The 23,281-nt window shown below is 37.3% G+C and overlaps 2 protein-coding genes across 2 annotated transcripts in view; one reads left to right on the top strand and one right to left on the bottom strand.

Annotated features, from left to right (window-relative positions):
- Positions 1-255: 255 nt before the first annotated feature.
- On the bottom strand, positions 256-7,698 carry LOC113107252 (uncharacterized). The gene is made up of 12 exons (XM_026269626.1): positions 7,421-7,698; positions 5,859-6,056; positions 5,270-5,674; positions 4,138-4,245; positions 3,903-3,983; positions 3,774-3,821; positions 2,749-2,796; positions 2,552-2,584; positions 1,951-1,977; positions 1,652-1,726; positions 1,079-1,129; positions 256-982 (listed from the first exon to the last, which is right to left on the bottom strand). The coding sequence occupies exons 1-12, from the start codon at positions 7,497-7,499 to the stop codon at positions 924-926; spliced, it is 1,212 nt and encodes a 403-aa protein (XP_026125411.1). The 5' UTR covers positions 7,500-7,698; the 3' UTR covers positions 256-923.
- Positions 7,699-12,425: 4,727 nt separating this feature from the next.
- klhl5 (kelch-like family member 5) overlaps positions 12,426-23,281 on the top strand; it is a 49,165-nt gene continuing 38,309 nt past the window's right edge. The window contains exon 1 of the mRNA XM_026269612.1: positions 12,426-12,546. The gene's annotated coding sequence lies outside the window, so the exon portion shown is untranslated. The remainder of the gene's footprint in view (positions 12,547-23,281) is intronic.

Genomic DNA, 23,281 nt, shown 5'->3' with positions numbered 1-23,281 from the left:
AGGGAAAGTGCTTAAAAATGTATGCTGAACTTGCTTTGTTTTTGCTTTGTTAAATACCGTATTTTTCGGAATATAAGTCGCATCAGTCCAAAAATACGTCATGGCGAGGAAAAAAAAACATATTTAGTCGCACTGGACTATAAGTCGCATTTATTTAGAACCAAGCACCAAGAGAAATCATTACCGTCTACAGCCACGAGAGGGCGCTCTATGCTGCTCTGTGGTATACTACAGGAGCACTGAGCAGCATAGCTGTAGATGGGAATCTCTTCATGTCAAATTAATTTTGATAAGTTGCACCTGACTATAAGTCACAGGACCAGCCAAACTATGAAAAAAAGTGTTACTTATAGTCTGGAAAATACGGTATATTGCTTGGTCACTCTGGTTATATCAAAACGGTGGGCACTGAGAGCGTATGTGTGTAAGGCGGACCACAGAGCAGAAATTAACAGGGGTATGGGACCCAAATGGTCCAACAACACTATTTAACTAAATCCATTACGCCTGTAGTGATTGAAAGTTAAAGAGAAGTGTTTGTTGTGACATTAAATTTTGAACCGCTTATGTTTAATAATATTACGTGTTTTACAGCGGTGCGCATTATAACCAATCACACACGATTCTGTTGTTTTTATGAATGCAGTGGCCAATCAGCAGTTTTCAGGTGAGTCATCGCTGAAACGCCGGTGTTTTGTGCAGTGCGCGTGCTTGCTGACTTCTCTCATTATAAACAACAAAGTGCAGATACACATTCAAGAAAGATTATAACGGGATACTTGTCTAATTTGGTGGCAGTACTAGAACTGATGTTTGATGTTAGAATGAAGAAAGCATGCTCAAGTTAACTGGTCCCTGTCGTTTTGTAAATAAATACATATATTTAATAAAGTGCCTCTGCTGTTTCTCTTAGATTTAAATAGTTAAAGCTCCACATCGTCTTCATGACAGGAACAAGAAAAGCTTCGATGATGCAGATAAGCTGGAGATGGAAAAAAACAGAATGGAATGCAAACATAGCAAATGAATACTGGTTGCTTCTACATAATTCATTTAGAAACTGGAAACAGTCACTTACTAGGTGGTTCACAGTTGCCCTGATGTTGGAGCTGGTTTGAGTTTTTAAACTCTGTAAAAAGAATATTTATTTTAAAACTTATCTTGTAGAATTCTATAACCATGGCAACATCAGACAGCCAGAAGGCCATCTCTAGTGTGATTTATTCTGCCCTGAGCAACATACTGGCATCAAATCATCAGCTTGTGTCATCATCAATGTGACCGGATGAGACATTATGCAAGATTCAAAAACTGTTTCAGGCTACACTGGAGTGACATCAAAATGCTAAGGGTACAGCATCAGACATCAGTCTAGTGTTACATCAGCTGATGGATGAAGAAATCAGTGAGGATAACTTTTTGAAGTATCATTTTGCTTTGTAAAGTCTCTACTTACATTGAATTTAAAGCACACAAATGCTATGTTAAAAAAAAATTATAATAAAAACATGAAATACTTAAGGGTTTTGGCTTTTGAGGCTTTTTTTATCCAAACTAATAAATTATCAACATTACAGCGACGAAACAATACACATCTTTGATTTATAATTTTCATTTTCATGAAGTGCACAGTTTGTTTTGTTTTGTTTACCTTCCTTTGTTATTGAGACGTTACAGTGCCCCTCTTCCTCATCTTCATTTTTCTCTTCTTCATCTAATGAGGAATCTGGAAACAAATTTTAAGCAGTTTTTAAAATAATTTTATTTATTTTTTCAATATGTATATATTTAAAGCAACTTTACAGATAAAAATAGTGCCTTGTAAGGCATTAACATGGTTGCATTTATTATGCAATTTAATATATATAATGCTATAGGCCTCTGAAAGTACTGTTATTTTGATTTGTTGATTTAAAGAATATGTAAATGTATTGTGCATCCCATTCATACCTGTAATCTCATAGATTGGCGACAATCCTAAAACATGAGAGACAATTATAAAATATTAAATACACAGACCGTGACTCTATAAGGGAATATACTGGAGACTAAATACAGAAACAATTAATACAGTCTCATCCAGTATATACTGGATGTGACTATCTACAAACATACTTTCCATACATTGTTGTGTACGTGTGTGTGTCTGTGTGTGCGAAATATTTCAACCAAAATTTAAAGTTTCTTAAAGGAAACCAAAAAATACAGTTAGCAGAATGTCTGCTATCACATGCAATTAAAGCGAATGATGACCATAGCCCATGGCACATAAAGTTATCTTATTGCTCCAGAAGAGTCACATATGTGCTTTTGTGTCACTATAGAGCTTGCCGTCCCCTGAACCTCATTCACTTTCATTACATGGAAATGAACAGCACGGACATTCTCAAAACAGCTTTATTTATATTCCACAGAAAAAGAAAGTCACCTGGTTGGAACAGCGTGAGGTGAATAAATGATAACAGAATTTTCATTATTAAATCAATTCAGGGACACTTCGCCTGTAATTATTGTGCTCTGTCACACTGCATAAAAATATCCCAAAACTTACTTCTCTTGATGTCATCTACCTTCAGAAGGTGCTCTGGGAAAGTATAGATTGAGAATTAGTGGTCTGGAGAATTTCTATTCAGGTAAGGAAACTCAGTGCTGGTTAAAGATGTAAGGTTACTTCAGAGTTGTGATAAAGCACAGATCTCTTCTGGGTAAAAAGAGTGCAGAATGATAGAACAGGTTGTTTGTTTATACCGTTTGTTCTGTTCTCCACCGAAGAGATCTGAGAGAAAACACCACCATCTGCAGAGATGAAAGAGACTGAAATTTATCAGCCTTTAATAACTTATGAAATAATTGGAAATATAAAAACGATATAAAAATAGGACGCACAATTCCCGGTTATTAACAATCTACATGTATAATGCCTTGTCAATATTTCCAGTTTCCTATATCCAGTTCACTTAAAGTAGGTAACTTTTGTAAAAATATATTTTTTACATATTTGTTAAACCTGTCATTATGTCCTGACAGTAGAATATGAGACAGATAATCTGTGAAAAAATCTAGCTCCTCTGGCTCCTCCCAGTGTCCTATTGCCATTTGCAGAAAGCCATCCGCTCCCGGTAAGAAACAACCAATCAGAGCTGCGGTCCGTAACTTTGTTTGTGTTCAAAATGTAGAAAAATGTATATAATAAGCGAGTACACCATGAATCCATTTTCCAAACCGTGTTTTTAGCTTGTCCTGAATCACTAGGGTGCACCTATAATAAGTGTTTATATTCGGACTATTTTAGATTGCTTCGGAGGTACTGCGGCGGAGTAACCCAGTACCTTTGTGATTCTTCATAGACATAAACAGAGAGAAGTAGTTCCGGCTATGATGTTCTTCCGCAAGACGCAAGCAGTTCTGTTTATTAACCACTAGAGCGTCAAAAGTTACCAACTGCAGCTTTAATCACCACTTTCTTTACTGGACACTGAAACTACTACAACTAAAAATAGTACTAACAAAAACATAATCACACATACACAAAAAGTATGCATTAGTATATTTTTTAACATAGTTTTTATGCTAATACAATGGTAGCCTTCATGGTAGTCCTCCAAGTTCCTTGGACATGGCATTAACTCAATGCTATGGTATCAAAGCACCTTCTGATATCATTTCTGTGCCACGCCACTAGTACTTTTTTTATTTATTTACACAAACAAATAATAGTTGCTTTAACAAGGACACATTAGCCTAGTAATCATAAAACATAAACACATGCCTACCACTTATGCTGCATATTGCTATGGACACATCAGGGGCATCTCTCATTACTGAAAGTAAAAATAAAAGAATTCATCAGCGCAATCATTGAAAATATTTGCGACTCTATAAACTTTTAAAGTGTCACTCACAATTTCCTTTTTGTTTCCTGAGCTCTTTGAACTGATGTCCACTGGTTGAATCAGGCACAGATGTGGCCAAATGGGACTTTCCTGAAGAGAGAAGACCAAAACGAGATAGATCTGTTTAGATATGCTTATGTCCAAATGTATTGTGAATTATGGATTCCAGGTTGAAACGTTCATGATGTGCCCAATGATGGGCTGTTGGGCCAGACTAGATTTGTTTGGTTGAAGTGATACTCACTCTGTTTTCTGCTCTTGAAGATCAGACTGCCCACACTCACTAGTGTCACCACAACCACAGTCAGTACCAGAGCAAACCACACCGACGTGATCACACACCAGCGGCCAGCTGACAACAAGGAAAATGAAGTACAACCGCAACAGAAAACTTAAAAGCGAGAACAAGTACAGCATAACATGAATAAGACATGAAGAAATAATAAAGCATATAACAATACAATACTTAAACATCAGACGTTTACACTATTCCCATGACTTCTAAGTCTTGCCAAGTTCCTCATACAGATAACCTTGTATGAGTCTGGCAGTGTGCTGTCTGAAAGGATTTGTGGTTTTGGATGAGTCAAACACTGTGAGTAGACTGGCTTGATGTATGGCTATAATATATTTATCAAACGTTAGGTTGAATTATGAAGTCCTGCTGTCTCTTTCCATGCCCGAATCAATAGACAGGATAAAAGACAGTCTCAGCTCTCCTTCAGAAGGAATATATGAGGGAGGTAGAGAGACTTGGTTGAGAAGGAGTCAAGTACGTTTTAGGAAAAATATGTGTTTGATACATATTGCAAATATATGTTCCAAATTTTTTATACTAATTTATTATTGTTGTTTATATATATATATATATATATATATATATATATATATATATATATATATATATATATATATATATATATATATATATATATATATATATATATATAACATATATATATGTGTGTGTGTGTGTGTGTGTGTGTATACTGATTTTAAAATACACAACAACAGAAAAAAATGTAATAAATTATTATTGTTGTTGTACATTTTAATTTCAGAATGAATATATATCATATATCAATATATCAAACATATAAAATACAATACTGTAATTCAGTATAATGGATCTAAATGTCTGTATGCATGTATATCTTCTTCCTGTTCCTCACATACTTTCTGTCTGAACCTTTTTCCTGAAACTAAATCATTACATAAAAAAAGTAAAAATGAAAATCGGAAATGCTAAAAATGCAATGTTGCTTGCGAAGTTGAAAAGATAGACTTAGACTTAAGGTCAAGGTCAGGTTTATTGTCTTTTGTCTTCTGTGTAGCATAGAATTGTTGCAGACAACAGTTTTCTGACAGTTTCTCACCTTTTCTTGTTTTTGTCGCTGATAATGCAGCTGATCTTGCTGTTTCATTTTGCTGTTGGTAGTAAAAGAGGAAACTGCTGCTGTTTGGTTGGCACTTCAGCTCATCTGTAGAAGCTGTTGCTTGGAAAGATAGTGTAGTTGTTTTGGGTGAAGAGGTGGCTGGGTTTGCAGGAGTAATGGTTTTCAAAATCGAGGTGTCTTGTGTTGGAGTGCTGGTGTTTTCATGCAGAGTTATGTTCAGATCTGGACATTTGCTGTCGTCTGGTGGGAGGTAGCAGGAGAAGAGTCTCTGGTCGTTTTGGGGTCCAGTGTACAAATCAGTGTTGTTGAGAAAAGCAAACACACTAATGTTCCACCCAGAGAGATTGCCTGACTTCATTGCCAGTACCACCTTCACATCCATTCCTATGAAATTTACAACATGCACACAGTTACTATTATTTGTTATTACTGTAGACAATAATATAATATAATATAATATAATATAATATAATATAATATAATATAATATAATATAATATAATATAATATAATATAATATAATATAATATAATATAATATAATATAATATAAGAAAAAAGCACTCCACCTGACTCTGAGGTATTGTTGTAGAGAAGCTGCAGATCTATTTCAGTCTTACACAGATACCAGTCTTCATGTGTGTGTTGACTGCTGCCATTTATCTTTTCTGTCACACATGGAGGGTCATCTGGTGTACACACCTGTGCATCATTTTCAGGAGTGCAAGGGTCAAACAGCTCGCAGATAAACTTAATTTGAGATATTTCTGAGAACCAAAAGAAAAAATCAAGACGCTCTTCAGATTTGAGTAATTTAACACACATTCTGTTTAAAATGCATTACATTCTGTGTCTACAGTAAAGGAAATGAAAAGTTCTTAAACCCATGTTCCCAACATTTAAGTTCTTAAAGGGGACATCAGATGCAAAATTCACTTTTACGTGGTGTTTGCATATAAATGCGTCTAAGCGGTTGGACACAAGCCACCCTACAATGATAAAAATCTATTCGTGCTATTCTTTAAAACCTCAAAAAACAGTCTCAACTATCAACGTTTTGATGTTCTGAGAAGTATTAAGTCATACAGTTCAGGCCCCGCCCAGGACCATTGGGGGACTGTTCTGTATTAGCATATTTCAATCCTCAGCCACCTGTATGCTGTCTGCCGTTTCCTTCATGTTTGAGATGTCCTAGTGACAACTATATGTCTCGTAAGCAATGCAGGTGTTTGAGGACACAGTGGATTAGTTTTGTGTTTAATGGTAATGCGAGAGGCGGAGTGACCAGAGCCCATTATCATTTAAAAAAACATCAAAATTAAATTTTAATGAAAAACAAAGTTGTCAGAGAACATGTGTATTCAAGCCACCATATGTATGAATATATTTTTTAATTATTCTGTTTAATCAATAGATCATTGACCTATCTATCATCCAACATCTTTTACACAGACACTAAACACAAAAAGAACAGGTTTTAATAGTTTTCAGCAAAAATGTAAGTTATTATATCTTGCTAATTGTGCTACTTCCACAATTATCTGACCCCATTATCACATATTTTAAAACTGTATTTAATATTTTGCGATGTTGTTCTTCCTGTTTTCTCTTTTCTGTTACTTTTCGTAAGTTAGAGTGACATTTCCTGTCTTAGAAACCAAACACACCAACCTAATGTAGCTTGTTTTGAAAGGACAGAGTGAGGATGAATGAGTAATTTGCTCACAGGCAGTCTAAAACCATGAGTACATCAGTATATACTCATACTGTATAGGCTAAGTGCATGTTTGTGCACAGAATCCAACACACACACACTCTCAGTGGTTTTTAACACCCCTTACCATACCATGTCCAGACCACAATGATGTAGTCACCTGTGACAGATGTTTTAATCCAGTTTTGAGCTTTAATATTGTTGGAAAAAAGACATACAGAAGGTAAGGATGCACATACCTCATAGTGTACCTCTAAAAGACCCTGAAGTTTCATGTGGTCAATCATAGGAACATTTAACAATCTTTGCTCTGAGTCCATGTGCTCACACAAACCCACACTTACTACCACATTTCCCTCCCTCACGCTTGCTTAAACACACCAAGCCATCTTTCCACTCTGTTTTTTTTTTACTTACCTGGAAAAAACTCTGGTAGACACAGGATTAAGGTGAGAAAGAAGACAATGCTGAGTTTGAAGGCGCCTGATCTTGTCATGGTAAAAGACTGTAAGGTCAGCCAACCTCTGAACACAACCTCACACCTCACCCTTTGGCTTTTCCAGATGTTTCACGTAGTTTGAAATAATCATACGTATTTATTTTATAGACTTTTTAGTGTCACTCCTTCACAACTAATACCGCCTTGATTACATGATGAAATACTTTACCACTTCCTGTCTGTCTTCCTGTTTTGTGCCATTCTGAACACAGAAAGACCTTATTATATTTTACTATAATATTAGTGTTTCCCATCCTGTTTTGTCTTCAGCACTACTACTATTGTTGCTGAAGTAGTACATTATTGACATCAAGTGTGGTCAAGGAGGTAAGTAAATAAAAAATGCTTCTCTTTCCAGGTACCCTCTGCAGCACACATATATAAACTCTTGGCTGAATGAGTTTGTAAGGCTGTGTGTCATAGAGCAAAGCAAACAGATTTGATCAGGGACAGGAGGATCCAGTTATCATGGCAGGCCAGGAGGAATGTTCTCATCAGGACCCACACTGGCACTGGGAGATCTCTCAGCACCAAACACTTTATCAGCATCATCCAGCGAGCCAACTGTGGACTACTGCTGGATTTAAACCCCTTGAGCTTTACTGTTAAAACTCACACCATAACATGAGGAAAACACTATACATTTTTTTATGCTTTTGGAACTCTCAATGCTCACAAAATCTGTGTTTATTTGATAAAAAATAGTAATATTGTGAAATATTATTACAATTCAAAATAAATATTTTCTATCTGAATAAATGTTTAAAGGAGCTATGTGGAGGTTTTTACGTTTTTAAAAATCTTTAAGATAGAGTTTTCATTTGTACATGTATGAGCCAACCATGATGTAAAAAAACAATGACACCTCGACTGTCCAGCACGGTTGCCTCTATCAGCCTGTAGGCTCAATTGTGTGTGGAGGAGTCGGGCCCGAATTGGCGCGAAAATTCACAAAATGTGACGTCATGCGCGTTCTCGTCTACTTGGGCTTACAACTGTACAGCACGCCAGCCATTATAGTAAGCAGCGGCAATAGTGTTTTCAAATGGACTCTGCTGATGGAAAGAAACGACCAGCCTCCAGCACAATTCAGACACCCACGGACACTCCTCGACGTAAAAAAAAAAAAAAAAGAGCGTGCTCCTCTGCGCACTGAGAATGAGCATGAGACTGGCTGCAGTTCCTCTAACGGCCGTCAGTAACGGTTAGAAATTTCAGAATTTACGCAATGCTCCTTTAAATGACATTTATTCCTGTAATGGCAAAGCCTATTTTTCAGTATCACATTCAGTGCATAATCCTTCAGAATTTATTTTGCTGATCTGGAGCTCACGAAATAACTAATTAAACTAATAATTAATTTAATGAATCCCTGTTAAAATAACAAACCACAAATTATAGGGGTCTTTTCACAAGGAAAGAATAAATTAATGTAAGTAAAATTTATTTATATAGCACATTTATCACAGCAAAGCTGAACAAAGCGCTGAACATAGTCTAAGATAAACATAAAATAAACAGAACACAACAGATTATACAGTAAAACAATGGAACATAGATAAAATTCAATTTAAAATGCCTGGGAATAAATATATGTTTTTAACTTCATTTTAAAAGTTGTGATAGATGGTGCAAGGCGAATGTCCAGTGGAAGTTGGTTCCAGAGACAAGGGGCCGCAATAGAAAAAGCCCTATCACCCTTCGTTTTTAAGCGTGATCGAGGGACAACTAAAAGAGCTCTATCAGAAGATCTTAGAGATCTGGAGGATGAAACAGGAGTAAGATGATCTGAGAGATAAGATGGGGCTTGACCATTAAGAGCTTTAAAAACAAACAACAAAATTTTAAATGGAGTTCTAAAATAGACAGGAAGCCAATGAAGAGAGGCTAAAACTGGTGTAATGTGATCTGTTTTCTTTGCCCCAGTCAACAGCCTTGCAGCAGCATTGTGTACCATCTGCAAGCGTGCAATGGAAGACTGAGGAAGACCCAAATATAATGAATTACAGTAGTCAAGGCGGGAGGTAATAAAAGAATGAATGACTTTCTCCAGGTCATTAAAAGTTAAAAATGATTTCAGTCTAGAGATTATCCGTAACTGATAAAAACTGTTCTTGACAACTGTATTAATTTGTTTGGTTAAACAAAGTTCAGAGTCCAGAATGACACCAAGATTTCTGACCTGGGAGGAGACTGAGGGGAAATGCTTGCCAAGCTCATTGATGAGACCACTTCTCAACTTAGGGGGGCCAAAGACAATTACTTCCGTTTTATTTTTATTAAGTCTAAGAAAGCTATTGGAAAGCCATTTCTTGATATCTCCTGGGCAGGCCAATAAAGGTTGAATGGTATCACCAGCTTTCAATGGTATGTACAACTGGGTATCATCAGCATATAAATGAAATGAAACATTGTGTCTCCTAATAATGTCTCCCAAAGGTCGCATATATAAATTAAAAAGCAGTGGCCCTAAAATGGATCCTTGAGGCACTCCACAGATAATAGGAGCAACAGATGAAGAAAACTTACCTAACTCTACAGAAAAAGACCTGTCTCTAAGATATGAATTAAACCACTGCAAAGCAATACCCCCAGAGAAGAATATCATGATCAACTGTATCAAAAGCAGCTGTAAGATCAAGAAGCAGCAGAACTGAATTTTTACCACTATCCACTGCAAGCAAAATGTCCTTGAATACTTTAAGCAAAGCGGACTCAGTGCTATGATGGGCAGAGAAACCAGATTGGAGAGGTTCTGTTAATTTAGCTGCATTTAAAAAGGAAATCAATTGTGAATATACAACTTTCTCTAAAAGTTTTGATAAAAATGAAAGCTTAGAAACAGGCCCATAATTATCAAGGCAATTTTCCTCCAAACCCTGTTTCTTAAGCAAAGGTTGAACTACAGCATGCTTAAAACATTTCGGGACTACCCCAGCACTTAGAGACGAGTTAATCAATGACTGAATGGAAGTCCCGATATCAGAAAAAGAGGCCTTAATAATCTCAGAAGGAATGACATCAAGCGAAGAGGCAGTTTTCTTCATCTTATTGACCAAATCACAGAGTTCCCTCAAAGAAACATTTTGAAAACAAGAAAAGGAAGCCGGACTTGCCAGCGAAAACAGTGACAGATCTGATGACTGCAAGGTAAAAGAGGAGTGAATAGCTAACACTTTTTCTGAAAAAAAAACTGTAAAAAATTTTCACAACGTTCAGTTGAGGGTTCCATATGAAACTGACAACCTGGATTAATTATTGAATTAATCGTGGAAAACAGAACTCTAGGTCTATGAGAGTATGTATTAATCAAATCTGAAAAATACTTAGACCTAGCTGATTTTGCAGCTTTCTGAAAGTTAAACAAACATTCTTTGAAAAACACACAAGACACAGTTAACGAATCCTGTTTCCATTTCCTCTCCGCTTGACGACATGCCCGCCTAAGAGAGTGAGCATTGTCGTCGAGCCAATAATAAGATTTCTGCCTGGGTGACTTTCACTTAAAAGGTGCAATAACATCTAAAATATTAGAACAATTTGTGTAGAGAAGAGAAGTCAGTTCATCAGGCCCAATGGAAGACTCAACAGCATTCAAAATATACCTTCAATAGCGTTAGCATGATAGAGTTCATTAAACTGAGGAGGAATAGATGAGTTTATACATCGAGCGTAATAGCCCAGATGTTTTTCCATAACTGCAGGATTCTCAGTATGCACATTAAAAACAATAGGGCTGTGATCAGAGAAGGAGACATTTTCTATGTTTACATCTTTTACAGCAACACCATTTGTCAAAATAAGGTCCAGAGTGTGACCATGAACATGAGTTGCTCCAATTATATGTTGCATAAAACCAATGCATGGCAACATGTTAAAAGACCAGGATTAAACCCGTTAATATCAGAGTTGTATTAAAGCAGTGGTTATTTTTACTGACAACCAATACAGCATGTGAAACTTTAATAGGCTATTCAATATTTTATGTATGAAAACACTAATTATTATAGAAATTACATCATTCTCAAAATGGGAATCAGATGTTTTAAATCTGCAACTCAGGAGCTCTACACACTTCGTAAAATAAGAGTTTGTGTGTCTTGCTCACTGTCACATGCAGGTCTTTGAGTTCAGCTCTTGTGACCTATTTAAGAGAAGTCTGAGAAATGTACTCATGAAGGGTTTTTACTCATTTGTTTTCTCTTTCAAATGGATGAATGATGATACTCCCTCTGTTACCCATCTAATGATCTCGACTGCTGCATCTAGTAAGATTTATGCATCTAAATGTCATGAAAATATATATATATTCCTTTTAAGGAAAAGTCAATTGAAGTCACTTTTTTATAACCAGTTTCTAATTTAGCATTTTGGATTTTGGAACAACAGGCTGGATAAGTTTACTTTCTTTCTTTCTTTCTTTCTTTCTTTCTTTCTTTCTTTCTTTCTTTCTTTCTCAACAGTTATAAGCAAGCCTTTGAAACTACTGTAGGCTATGTTAAAACTATAAATAGTCTTATCTTGACAGTCTGTGTGCCTTTACTGTATATGTGTCCGGTGTCCACTAGGGGGAGACACTATCTTTCACCCCTAAAAGTGTAGTAAAGATAATAGGAGCGATTATAGGAGTATGATTAATTGAACAGTCGCGAGCTCCTGAAAACATTACTACATTATTAATGAACTGTTTTGTCACACAATAACACGTGCAACTTTAAAAGTGCATTTTTTGTATTTAAATGGACATTCATAAGTAAACTAATAAAAATAAAATAACCTCCCTTTAAATAAAGTCAAAATGCTGTGAAAGTCAACGTTTCCAAGCGAGTTTTAAGAGTTTTTTTTTTTTTTAGGAAAAAAATAAATAAAATAAAATCAACTTAGAAGGAAACGCAGTTTCAGGGCTCTGTCTTACTCCACGCCTTTTCATACAAAAGTGAATCACGCGATTATAATCAGAGTATAAAGAGCCAGTCCCTGTTCAGCTACTTAATGTGCAGGTTACGTCCAAAATAAGCGATAAGAGCAGCTATTAACCCTCCAGGTAAGAGAGCTCATTTCACGCGCTGGGATGTGTGTGTTATTTTTTTTTTTTGACAGCTGAAGCCCGTTTGAAATGCTTGCAGACAAGTTTGTAGACAGTTAAGCGGTAAAAGGGAAATGAATCAGCCCATAAACGCTTTTAAAAATCGGTCTCATTCTGAAGGAAAGCACGGGGTTCAGATCGGCCTGCGAGTGCTGATAGTTTTGATGGAAAGAGTCGATACATTGATGAACTAAAAGTAGTTTCACATGCACGACAATTATTTCCTGCTCTGTCCGGCTATTTTGACAAAGGAAGTAGGCTACAGAGAGGTGGGTTTCGTTGATACTCAACAGGAAACGAAAGTGTTTTGGAATGTGTGAACTTCAGCAATGTCTTCACAATGGCAGGCAAACAATAGAAAAGCGTGGCGCATAGAACATGCATGTAGTTTTAACAGCTTCAATTCGATTGAGCTGTTTTAGGATGTTTAAATGTTTCTTTTTAAAAGAAGGAAATAGCTGAATCTGTTAGACACTGTGGACTATTCATAAAAGACTCGAGGCAAATCTCTTTTTATGCTGTTTGTTAAACTCTGGATTTCTTGGGAATAATTTTCTACAGATCTTATAAGCAGAGTCTCGTGTATTTTGTGGGTACATTAGTGTCATTGTGGACAGATTCAGGTGGACTGATTTGAGCAGGAGATGAGGAAAAGAAAACAGATGTTTACATTTTGTAAAAGATACACCCACAGAAGCCCAGGTTTTCACATGTTTTTTAGTTAATTAGTGTCTTTCTATGACCCAGCACTAACTTAGAGCAGAGAAACAACAAGATGGAGATTATTTGCATTTATTCGGTATTTTCTGTTCTTAATTGTGTGCCCCTTGTTTGAGCAGTAATGATTCTCCTTGTGTTGTTATCCAGATGCACTGCACACTGCTAGGAAACAAACAAAATGTTTATGTGTTTTATACATAAGTGTGTTTTATACATAAAAATCAAAATGTATTTTTTTTTATGGTATATTGTAGGGTCTATTATAAATGATTTATACAAGTGCCCTTGTAATCTTCAATTTACGCATTTTGTGTTTTTTGATGTGTTCTCAGAATTGTGAGTTTATATCACGCAGTTCTGGCTTTATTTATCAGAATTGTGACTATAGGTCTAGCAATTGCATCACAATTTTGACCTTAACCCGCAATCGTGAGTTTGTTTCACCCAATTCTGAGAAAAAAAGTCAGAATTGTGAGTTTGCATCACAATTCTGTGAAAAAAAAAAAATCTGAATTGCTAATCTGTATCCCCCAATTATGAGAAAAATTCAGAACTGTGAAAAAAAACGTCACAATTAAATTTTTTTATTTTTTTAAGTGGCGGAAACGGGCTTCCATAGAATTTCCATAGAGTCGCAATTGTAAGTTGCAAGTAATCCGCTGGTGTCTGAAAGTGAGTTTTGCCATTTAAATTGTTATAAATGTCTTAAATGTTAATGTTAGCTGGTAGCTTGATACGAAAACCTGGAAAAAAACTAAAACACATTCATAAATTGAATGTTAGGTTCAGTTGATCTCTTGCTGAGTCGATCAGCAGATCATCGTTAATGGACAAATTATGTGAAATCCTGTGCTCTAGAAAATTCTCTGATTCCAGTCTTGTGGCAACAGTCTGGGAATGGGCCTTTTTCAGTTCCAGAATGAAAAATCGGATACGGGACACTTTTAAAAGATGATGTAAGTGGGTCGTCAAAAAAATCTGATATAATCAGAAAATCGGATTTGGGCATCAAGACCTGCAAGGTAATTGCAGCCTTATTAGTGCACACTGCACAGGAGCATTTACTGGGGAATATCACGCAAATGCACGTATCCGATTCATATCCGATTTATTACCACATATGAATGAGGCCTGAATCCGATCTGAGAATATCAGAGTCCATGTGGTTTTTTCCTGCTTACACGTTCACCGGTCATATCCGATCTGTGCCACATGAGAGGAAAAAATTGGAATTGGGTCACTTGAACCATGCAGTGTAAATGGGGCCAAAGAGTGGTCTATATAGAAATAGTTTCCTGAATCTGAAGTAGAACCTTGACTAGTCTGTACAAAGCCCAGAGCTGGACCTCACTGAACACGCTTGGGGTGAATTGGAATGCAGACTGCAAGCTAAAGGCCCACCACCAGCCCACCATCAGTGCTCGTCTTTACTGTGTCTGAATTAGAGCAAATCCCTGCTGCCGTGTTCCAACACAGTGGAAAGCCTTAGTTCCCAGAGAAGTGAAAGTTCTAGCAGTCAAGCAAAGAAGTTGTTCTTAATAATGCCTGTGGTTTTTAAAATTCAATGTCAAGCTCATGGGCGTAGTGTTTGGGTGTCCACATACTTCTAGCCGTATGTTAGTAGGAACTTAATCTAAATTTTTTTTAGACCATTCATCGTATCATCTTCAGAGCTCCTCGGGATTTGTTGATTTCTCACTGTGTCTGTCTGTGAAAAGAGACATTAATAAATCATAGCAGATGAATTATGGATTGAAGTGAATACAGCCTTGGTAGTTCTATATAAAGGATGGACTGCTGTATTATAACATCGTGAAGTGTGTTTATAGAACGCATGCATTGAAAGGATGTGCATGATTTGAAGTGTGTACAGCATGCTTTATTTTTTATTTATAAAACATTGTGTTACTGAATTTACTATCAGGTATTATTTGATTTGACATCCTATTTTCTTCTTGATGTATACATTGCTCTAGTCTTTAATGTCACATGATCTTCAGAAATTATTTTAAAGGGACACTAAGTAGGAATTACTCCCATCTAGTGGTGAAATTGTATTTTGCATTCAAACTAATTTTGCTCTCCAGCGCCTCGCTTTTTCAAATGCGCGTTGCATCTACGGTAGGCGATATGTACCAAAAAGCTTTGACAGGATGTCTTCTAATAGCACTTCGTCGAGTTTTCCTTCAGGTGAACAGGTATGTTATTTCAAACAAACTGCAACATGACAACTAACAAACGAATGTTACAGTATGAATTACTGACTGTGGAAAACATGAAATATTGTAATTAGTAGTTATGTCTAATTTATTCGTTATATTTTCTGAATTATATGCATTGTTAGATATTTAAAAAAATATTGTAATATAGATTGTAACACTGACTTACCTGTCGAGAAGAAAACTGGCCACTTCAGCGTCTCTTTTGAAATCTTTATCAAGCATTAGCTCTTTCCACCTAGAAAAAGCTTCCCCGACATTAACTCTTGTTTTCTGTAATCTACGGTCACGTTTCCTTTTACGTTCTATTTTTGACTGTTTTGGCGACAATGTTTTCTTCTCCTGTGGCGCGGCATATGTATGGTCCATAATAAGAATGCAATCCAGACTTTTAAACTTGCCGGTGCAGTTTCAAGCGCCTCTCACTGCTCTGCACCTGCGTTTCTGGCTCTGACCGAAAACGCGTTGTGGAAACGCGTTGGCTTAGTACTTTTTGTCCCTCTCTGCTATTATAGTTTTGCAAGATGGCGGAACTACATGGAAGCCTCCGTCGACCTACCCGTCCCATGTATATAAAGATAATAAATTCTTCATTTACGAGGATTAGTTTAAACATTGGCATAGGTATTTGTACACCATTGAGGGAATATTTATGAATAAAAATATTGATTTTAGATAATAAAATACCTAAAAAGTTACTTATTGTCCCTTTAATACGCAGATTTGGTGCTCAAGAAACATTTCTTATTATTATCAATGTTGAAATCTGTTGTGCTGCTTAATACTTTTATGAAAAATGCAGTACGTGATTCTTTGATAAATAAAAAGTTCTAAAGAACAGGATTTATTTGAAATAGTCTTTTGTAACACTATATTGTATACGTCTCTACTGTCCCTTTTGATCAATTTAATAATAATAATAATAAAAATGCATACTGACCTCAAACAAAGAAAAGTTGAATCTCCAAAAAATGAGAAATAGCATCCGTTGTGATGTGTCGGAGTTATCTCATCATAACTTTAACTAGCAGCCCCTGCTCTGCTAGTTTCCTTCTGATCCTGTACGGCTGCCGCTAACACTGGACAGATGTGCAGCCATTATGGTTCATGTTTTCCTCCATGACAGCTCTTGACTAATCTGTCCCAGCGGGCTCCGCTCTGCACCTCTGCTCTGCGTGTTACATACAAAACACTACCTAATGTATGCATTATTGTTCAGCACAAACTGCCTGTTTCAGTGCTTGCTGTTCAGACATATTGTATTCATGCTAGTATTTTGGTTAACTAAGGCATTGTTCCCCAAAGTTTGGCTTCCACCTTAGAAGTTAATGGATTTTATGCAGTTTTTATTTCATACGCACATAATTTGCTTGAGTGGTTTTTATTCATAGGTCACTGCAGCAGTGGATGTACTTCGTCCTCTGGAATCAGATTCATTCTGTCTCTCTCCCGCTCTCCCATTTTCTCTCTCTCTGATCAATTCAGCAGGCTTTAAGGTGACCTTTGTGGAGGAATGTCGGTGCGTTTGGCCCTCTGCATTTGTTCAGTCATCAAAAAGGTGGTTCAATACAGCTGACACTCGCTCAATAGGCCCTCTTTGCATTGCACAGACTGTATTTCACAGGGCAATCTGAGTCTCTGTGGCTTTCTTTATGATTTTTTTTATTTTATGGATTGCTTGCTTGTCAGGGTTGGGTTGAAAAATTCAGCCCTGATTATTGTTGCACAAATTAAGAAATTCTAAAGATGTTTCTTAGACATTAGGCTTTGTGGTTAGAACATATTCTTGGACGAATGGTGCTGTGGTTCTCATGCAGGCAGTGCAGGTTTGAATCTGGATTGCATTTCCCGATACTGTTGTTGCCCTCTTTTTGTATTTTCCTGCTTGTATCATTTACAAAGATGTCAAAAAAGTGTGGCAGTAAGCAGTTAGTGCATGTGCTCCACAACATTGAGCTTTGGTTCTCATGTGGGCAACTTGTGTTCAAATTTGCCTTGTCCATAAGATTTTACGGTTATTTGAACTAAAACTGAAATAGCTTTATGGTTTTATACGCTGCATGTTTCGAAGTATAATGTGGCACTGTGTTCATTTAAATGCGAGCAGTATTTAAAATTTTTCAGAGCAGCTCTGTTTAAAGTAAATACTTCTACATATGAACGCCATCTCTGCTGTGAGTGTGGGACACTTATACAGGGAACTACACTAACCTTTTCCACTGGTGGCACTTGCGCTACTAACTTTTTCAGTTACTGGCGCAAAACATGATTTGGTCGCACAAATTATTAATAGTAAGCCACTCTGGATAATAATGAAACTGTATTGCATACAGATGTCCTTTTTATTTTACTCGCCACATGCCTTATTGTTTTTTTTCTTACAGTACACAGCAAATTGCTCTTGATATCAAGCTATCTTGATGTCAGATAACTTTGATAGAAAGATATGTAATGGAATCAAGCAAAACTTCAGATAACTGTCCGTATGACAAACAACGAAACGACAAACGCATTGATTATAATGATACACATCCGATTTCTTTCTCAACTCTTTACTTTCACTTAAGACATAACCAAAGACTTTTACGAACACACTTTCCAAGATGGGTATTTTAACATATTTTGTATGTATCTGTTATCGGTACAAAACCAAGAAGACTTTGAGATGCGTCTCTGCTTGCTCCCTGAACACCAGAACACCGCGGTGCTGGATTGAGCTCTTTCGCTTTTCGCTCTTTTTTTTCTGTTTATTTAAACTGCGATTTGTATTTGTTCGTTCAGGTGCAGGAGGATGCGAATGTCCTGAAGGAGAGCTCGGTTCAGTCTTGCTTTCCGTGAGACGCGGCTCTCTCGTGCACACCGAACACAGCGCGCGAGTAACCAGCTGCTCAGTTCAGCTTTCCCGCATCTTGTGTTTAAATGTTTTAAACTCTTTTGAATGTTTCAATTGGCAAGCCAACTTGATGTGTTGAATGCTTGGAGCACGTTATAAAACGTGTTGTTAAAATACACATTTCTGTTTTAATAAATGCTCATATTAAAATCATAGCATAACAAATAAGTAGGTACAAAAATAATCAGTGATACATTTGCGACCGCATAAAAATAAGGGTCGCAATGGCATTTCAAAAGGTCGCATTTTGGTCGCAGTGTAGTTCCCTGTTATAACATGGATTTAGGAACACAACATGCACCAGCCATCTTCTCAAGCTTGTTATAAGCACATATAAACCAACAACAAAAAAGGCCATGTTCCCACCACCACCTCCATAAAAGCTTGTTCGTTTAACGTTTTAAAATGAAACACAAATAAAAAAGTGTATTATCCATAAATTACATTTTCCATCATATGGCTTGTTTTTAAAGCTCATTGTTTCATTTTCAACACTGATTTGCTTATATATACATAAATAAAGGCTCATGGAGTTCAGTAATTGTAGGATTACAAATCTTTATATTGTGATCTGTGTGTTAATTTGTTAATCACCGCATCTCAGCGGATTGTGGACTGAAACGCAGACAAGGGACAGATGATAAAAGACGGCAGGGAGCTGTCTAAACACACCAGTCCCTGTCAGCGCAGATGGAGGCTGAATGGCAGACCGAAAGAGGAAAGGGATTTTCTTGGCTTTAAAATCTTTCTTTTCTTGGCAGAGCTCTCTCTTTGCTGGTTGTGAAGGTCCAGGGGAGGAAAATTGGCTTGTCTGAATCACAGATGGTCTAAGTCTTGGTCTACACACACACACACACACACACACACACACACACACACACACACATGCAAACTTTGAGTTTTTAGTACGCTGTTGAAGTTCACCCTTCCCTTTTCTCTCCTCCCTTGTTTGCCAGTAATGTTTGTCAGCTAATCTTGTCATCAAATGGGTATTACACAAGTGTGTCTGTCAAAATTACGCTCGTACTGTCATGCAAGTTGACCTCGCACCACAAAAGTTTGACCTCTGAGTACGTGTGTTCCGAAAAGTGTTGACTCTGTCACTGGATTCTGCATGTGAACATATGGAGAGCGAGCAGAGCATGAATATGCACACGCATGCACACAGTGAGCATATGAAGGCTCACTGATGACATCGTGACACTATGTTGCCAGGCAGCTTTTTATGCACACCTGTACTATCTTTATTAATTTATTTCCCCAGCAGAAAGACATGTGAGGTCCCAGCTGACACTATTATCAAAGGGCTAAAATTCTTGAAGTTCTTAATTTCTATTCTTGAGTATAATGAGTGTTACATTTCTGATATATATCATTTATTATATGAACTTACATTTCCTTTTACAACTCCTGTCCCATGGGTTCATAGTATAGTAAAGTGTCCTTTGAAATTTCGGTAATGTACTGTTTTATGAATACTGCTCTTTGCACATACCGTATTTTCCGGACTATAAGTCGCACTTTTTTTTCATAGTTTGGCTGGTCCTGCGACTTATAGTCAGGTGCGATTTATTTATCAAAATTTAATTTGACATGAACCGAGAGAAATGAACCAAGAGAAATAAACCAATAGAAAACATTACCATCTCCAGTTGCGAGAGGGCGCTCTGTGCTGCTCAGTTCTCCTGTAGTCCACACTGAAAACATAGAGCGCCCTCTCGCGGCTGTAGACGGTAATGTTTTCTCTTGGTTCTAAATAAATGCGACTTATAGTCCAGTGCGACTTTTTATGTTTTTTTTCCTCATCATGATGTATTTTTGGACTGATGCGACTTATAGTCCGAAAAATACGGTACTGTTTTTTAGCTACTAATAGGGAATGTAAGCATATTCAGTTACAGGGTATTTCAAAAACTAAGAAAGAAATCGAAATGTTCATTTTAAATACGTGAAAAGTTTGTGTCAACATGTATTTTCAGTGTTGCCTGTGTGTGGTTTTATTTCTGAAGGATCCTGTGACACTGAAGACCGCAGTCATTTAAATTACCTTTCTAAAATATATTCACTTAAGAAATGTCACAGTGTTTTTACTGTAGTTTTGTTCAAATAATTGGCTGTAACAGATACATACAATACAAAAGAATGGAATGGAGTAGTCTGCAGCCACACAGAAAGAAAAAGCAATAGTAAACTAATGCAAATGATGGAGATGAATGGAACAATGAAGTTGGAGACAATGACCAATGGAAATTAAAGGGCAGATAAACTGAACTGCAAAGTCAACATTTACCCGACTGTTTCTTTTCTCTAGCACACACACGTCATTTATGCTCATCGTTGTAGTATGCAGGTCAGACCCCAGGTGTACACGTTCTCGTTCTAGTTCTCCTGGACGAGATGTGCACATGCATTTCCCTCGCGGCTGATAGAAGAGAGGAAACCTGAATGATCTGTTTATTTACAGCGTGAGGCGGCAGAACTATTTATGATCCTTAAGCGATAAGCTTTCGGGAGACTCGTAAAAGAGAAGTGTGTGTGTGTGTGAGTGAGGCTTGACTCAAGTAAGGCAAGACTAGGGACAGGAATATTTATTTGTTTATCTTTTGAGGGAGAGGGACATTGTAGGACTTCAATATTCCAGGGTGTGCTTTATGATCTCTTGAAGGTCTTTAGGGTCTAGAGGTTTCCAGCTTGTGTATTAATTTTATTTTAAGACCTTTCTGTTTATCCACTCTTTGACGGAAAGCTGATATCCAGCTCTTATCCCCAGGGTCTTCAGCTCTGCTGCTGTGCGTACAGTTTATCAATACCATAAAACTTAAGCTATGAAATATTACAAGTCTCATCAAGGACCAATCTGTCTCTTAGGAAACATATGTGCCACACACACACACACTCTTCCGCGTACACTCAAATACACCATTCACACCTTACAAAAATATATTGTGTTAGGACTGGTTAGATGGTTTTATACTTCAATATATAGCATACCACATTTCTATATTCAATATACCATGCTATTTCTCTAAGACAGAATACTATAAATAACAAGAACATCATTTGATACTAGGGGTGTAACGATACGCGTATTCGTATTGAACCGTTCGGTACGACGCTTTCGGTTCGGTACGCGGTACGCATTATGTATACCGAACGGTTCGTTGGAGTAATTAATTATATTTGAAAAAAAAAAAAAAGAGAGAGAAAGAAATATAATGATATGCGTTCAACAAGGTAGCCCAATAACCCAAACAACGTAACAGGCAACGCCCCTGACACTCCCGAAGAAGAAAAAAACACCATCTTATATGTTTATGTTAGGCTACTCAGCAGGCGCTCGCTCACTCAGTACACGCTGAAGGCTCGTTGCAAAATAGCCAATGCGTTGAACAGACTAGAAATGAGAAGATCCTCCAATAACCAACAGGTCTGGTGTTTGGGTGCACTTTGGATTCCCTTTAAGCTATAATGGTGATGGCAAGAGAGTGGTGGATAAAAAAACAACGGTATGTCGCATCTGCAACATGACAGGGTACACCAGCGGGATTACAAAAAAAAAAAAAAAAAAAAAAAACAGCGGGAATATCTGGGATATATGCGTCAGTACTATCTGGGAAAAGACGAAAAAAAGGAGAAACATGCACGCAGCAAACTATCCCTGCAGCATTTAGACACTATAGCTTACAGGGAATCCAACCCAAACACCAGACCTGTTGGTTATTTTAGGATCTTATATTTCTGGTCTGTTAAATGCATTAGACATTTTGCAACGAGCCTTCAGCGCGTGCTGAGTGAGCGAGCGCCTTAGGGGCCGTTCACATATCGTGCCTAAAAAACGCATGGAAAACGCTAAGCGCGTCTTTCTCCTCCTTTCCAAAGCGCTCGGGCAGAAGCGCTCATGAGGCGTCTGTCTTTGCTAAGCAACAATGACGTGCTCTCTCCATGAGACGCGGAAATTTCAGCGAAGGATAAATGGATTTGCAGCTCTTAAAATCGCTTGCAGTAGCTCTGCTACTGAGTTTATTTCAAAATTGCAATCCATATACAACTATGATCAGCTGTTCCTTCATCTTGGCTGAGCTCTCAACGTTGTTACGGGAAAGGATGAAGCTGATTGGTTGGTTCTTGTCACATGACCCGCGGTGCGCTTGCGGCATTCTGAAAAGTTGAGATGTTTTTACATTTTGCTGTATCTAAAACGTATCGAACCGAACCGAACCGAACCGTGACATCAGTGTATCGTATCGAACCGAACCGTGAATTTTGTGAACCGTTACACCCCTATTTGATATCATGCTTCCTGTTGAGCTTAAGGAAGACCAATATGAGAAACACTAAAAGGAAGGCTGAGCAGAGAATGAAAATGTCATTGCTGTGTGCAAAATGGGCCTGGTGATATTTTGGTTGATGAGTTTGCAGTGAATGGATGGTTTGTGTGTGTGTGTGTGTGTGTGTGTGTGTGTGTGTGTGTGTGTGTGTTTATGGCCGGATTTATCCTATAATTTCATCCAATGGCAGTAGAGGAAATATGAAGGCACCAGAGCAGGAAGAATGCTATTTGGAAAGGAACACACTCTGAATAGTAAAATGTCTGCATGTATATGTGGCCTTTTGAAAAGCATAACTGTACACATCGTCATAATGCTGTGTGTATGACTATAAATATCCATCGTTTCAGCGAAGAGTGTCAGATGTGTGTCTTTTTTTTTTTCCTCTTAAGGAATGAAACCAATATTTTTCCTCCCATGACTGTTGCAGATATGAATCAAAGCAATGAGACATATAACCTCTCAGCACAGTTCAGCTTTGGGTTTCTGGGATGAGATTACATTTTATGTGAATGTAAGAAGGTGTTGTTTGT

The sequence above is a fragment of the Carassius auratus genome, chromosome 1 (assembly GCF_003368295.1).
Source record: "Carassius auratus strain Wakin chromosome 1, ASM336829v1, whole genome shotgun sequence".
Lineage (NCBI taxonomy): Eukaryota > Metazoa > Chordata > Actinopteri > Cypriniformes > Cyprinidae > Carassius > Carassius auratus.
Note: the sequence above shows the minus strand (reverse complement) of the source record. Positions and strands in the feature narration are given on the sequence as shown.

Excerpts from the sequence above, each read along its gene's own strand:
- LOC113107252 (XM_026269626.1), bottom strand. The coding sequence starts at position 7,499 with ATGACAAGATCAGGCGCCTTCAAACTCAGCATTGTCTTCTTTCTCACC. Across the intron at positions 1,978-2,551 it reads GGTAGATGACATCAAGAGAA|GATTGTCGCCAATCTATGAG; the intron begins GTAAGTTTTGGG and ends CTCATGTTTTAG. Across the intron at positions 1,130-1,651 it reads CGTCTCAATAACAAAGGAAG|AGTTTAAAAACTCAAACCAG; the intron begins GTAAACAAAACA and ends TTCTTTTTACAG.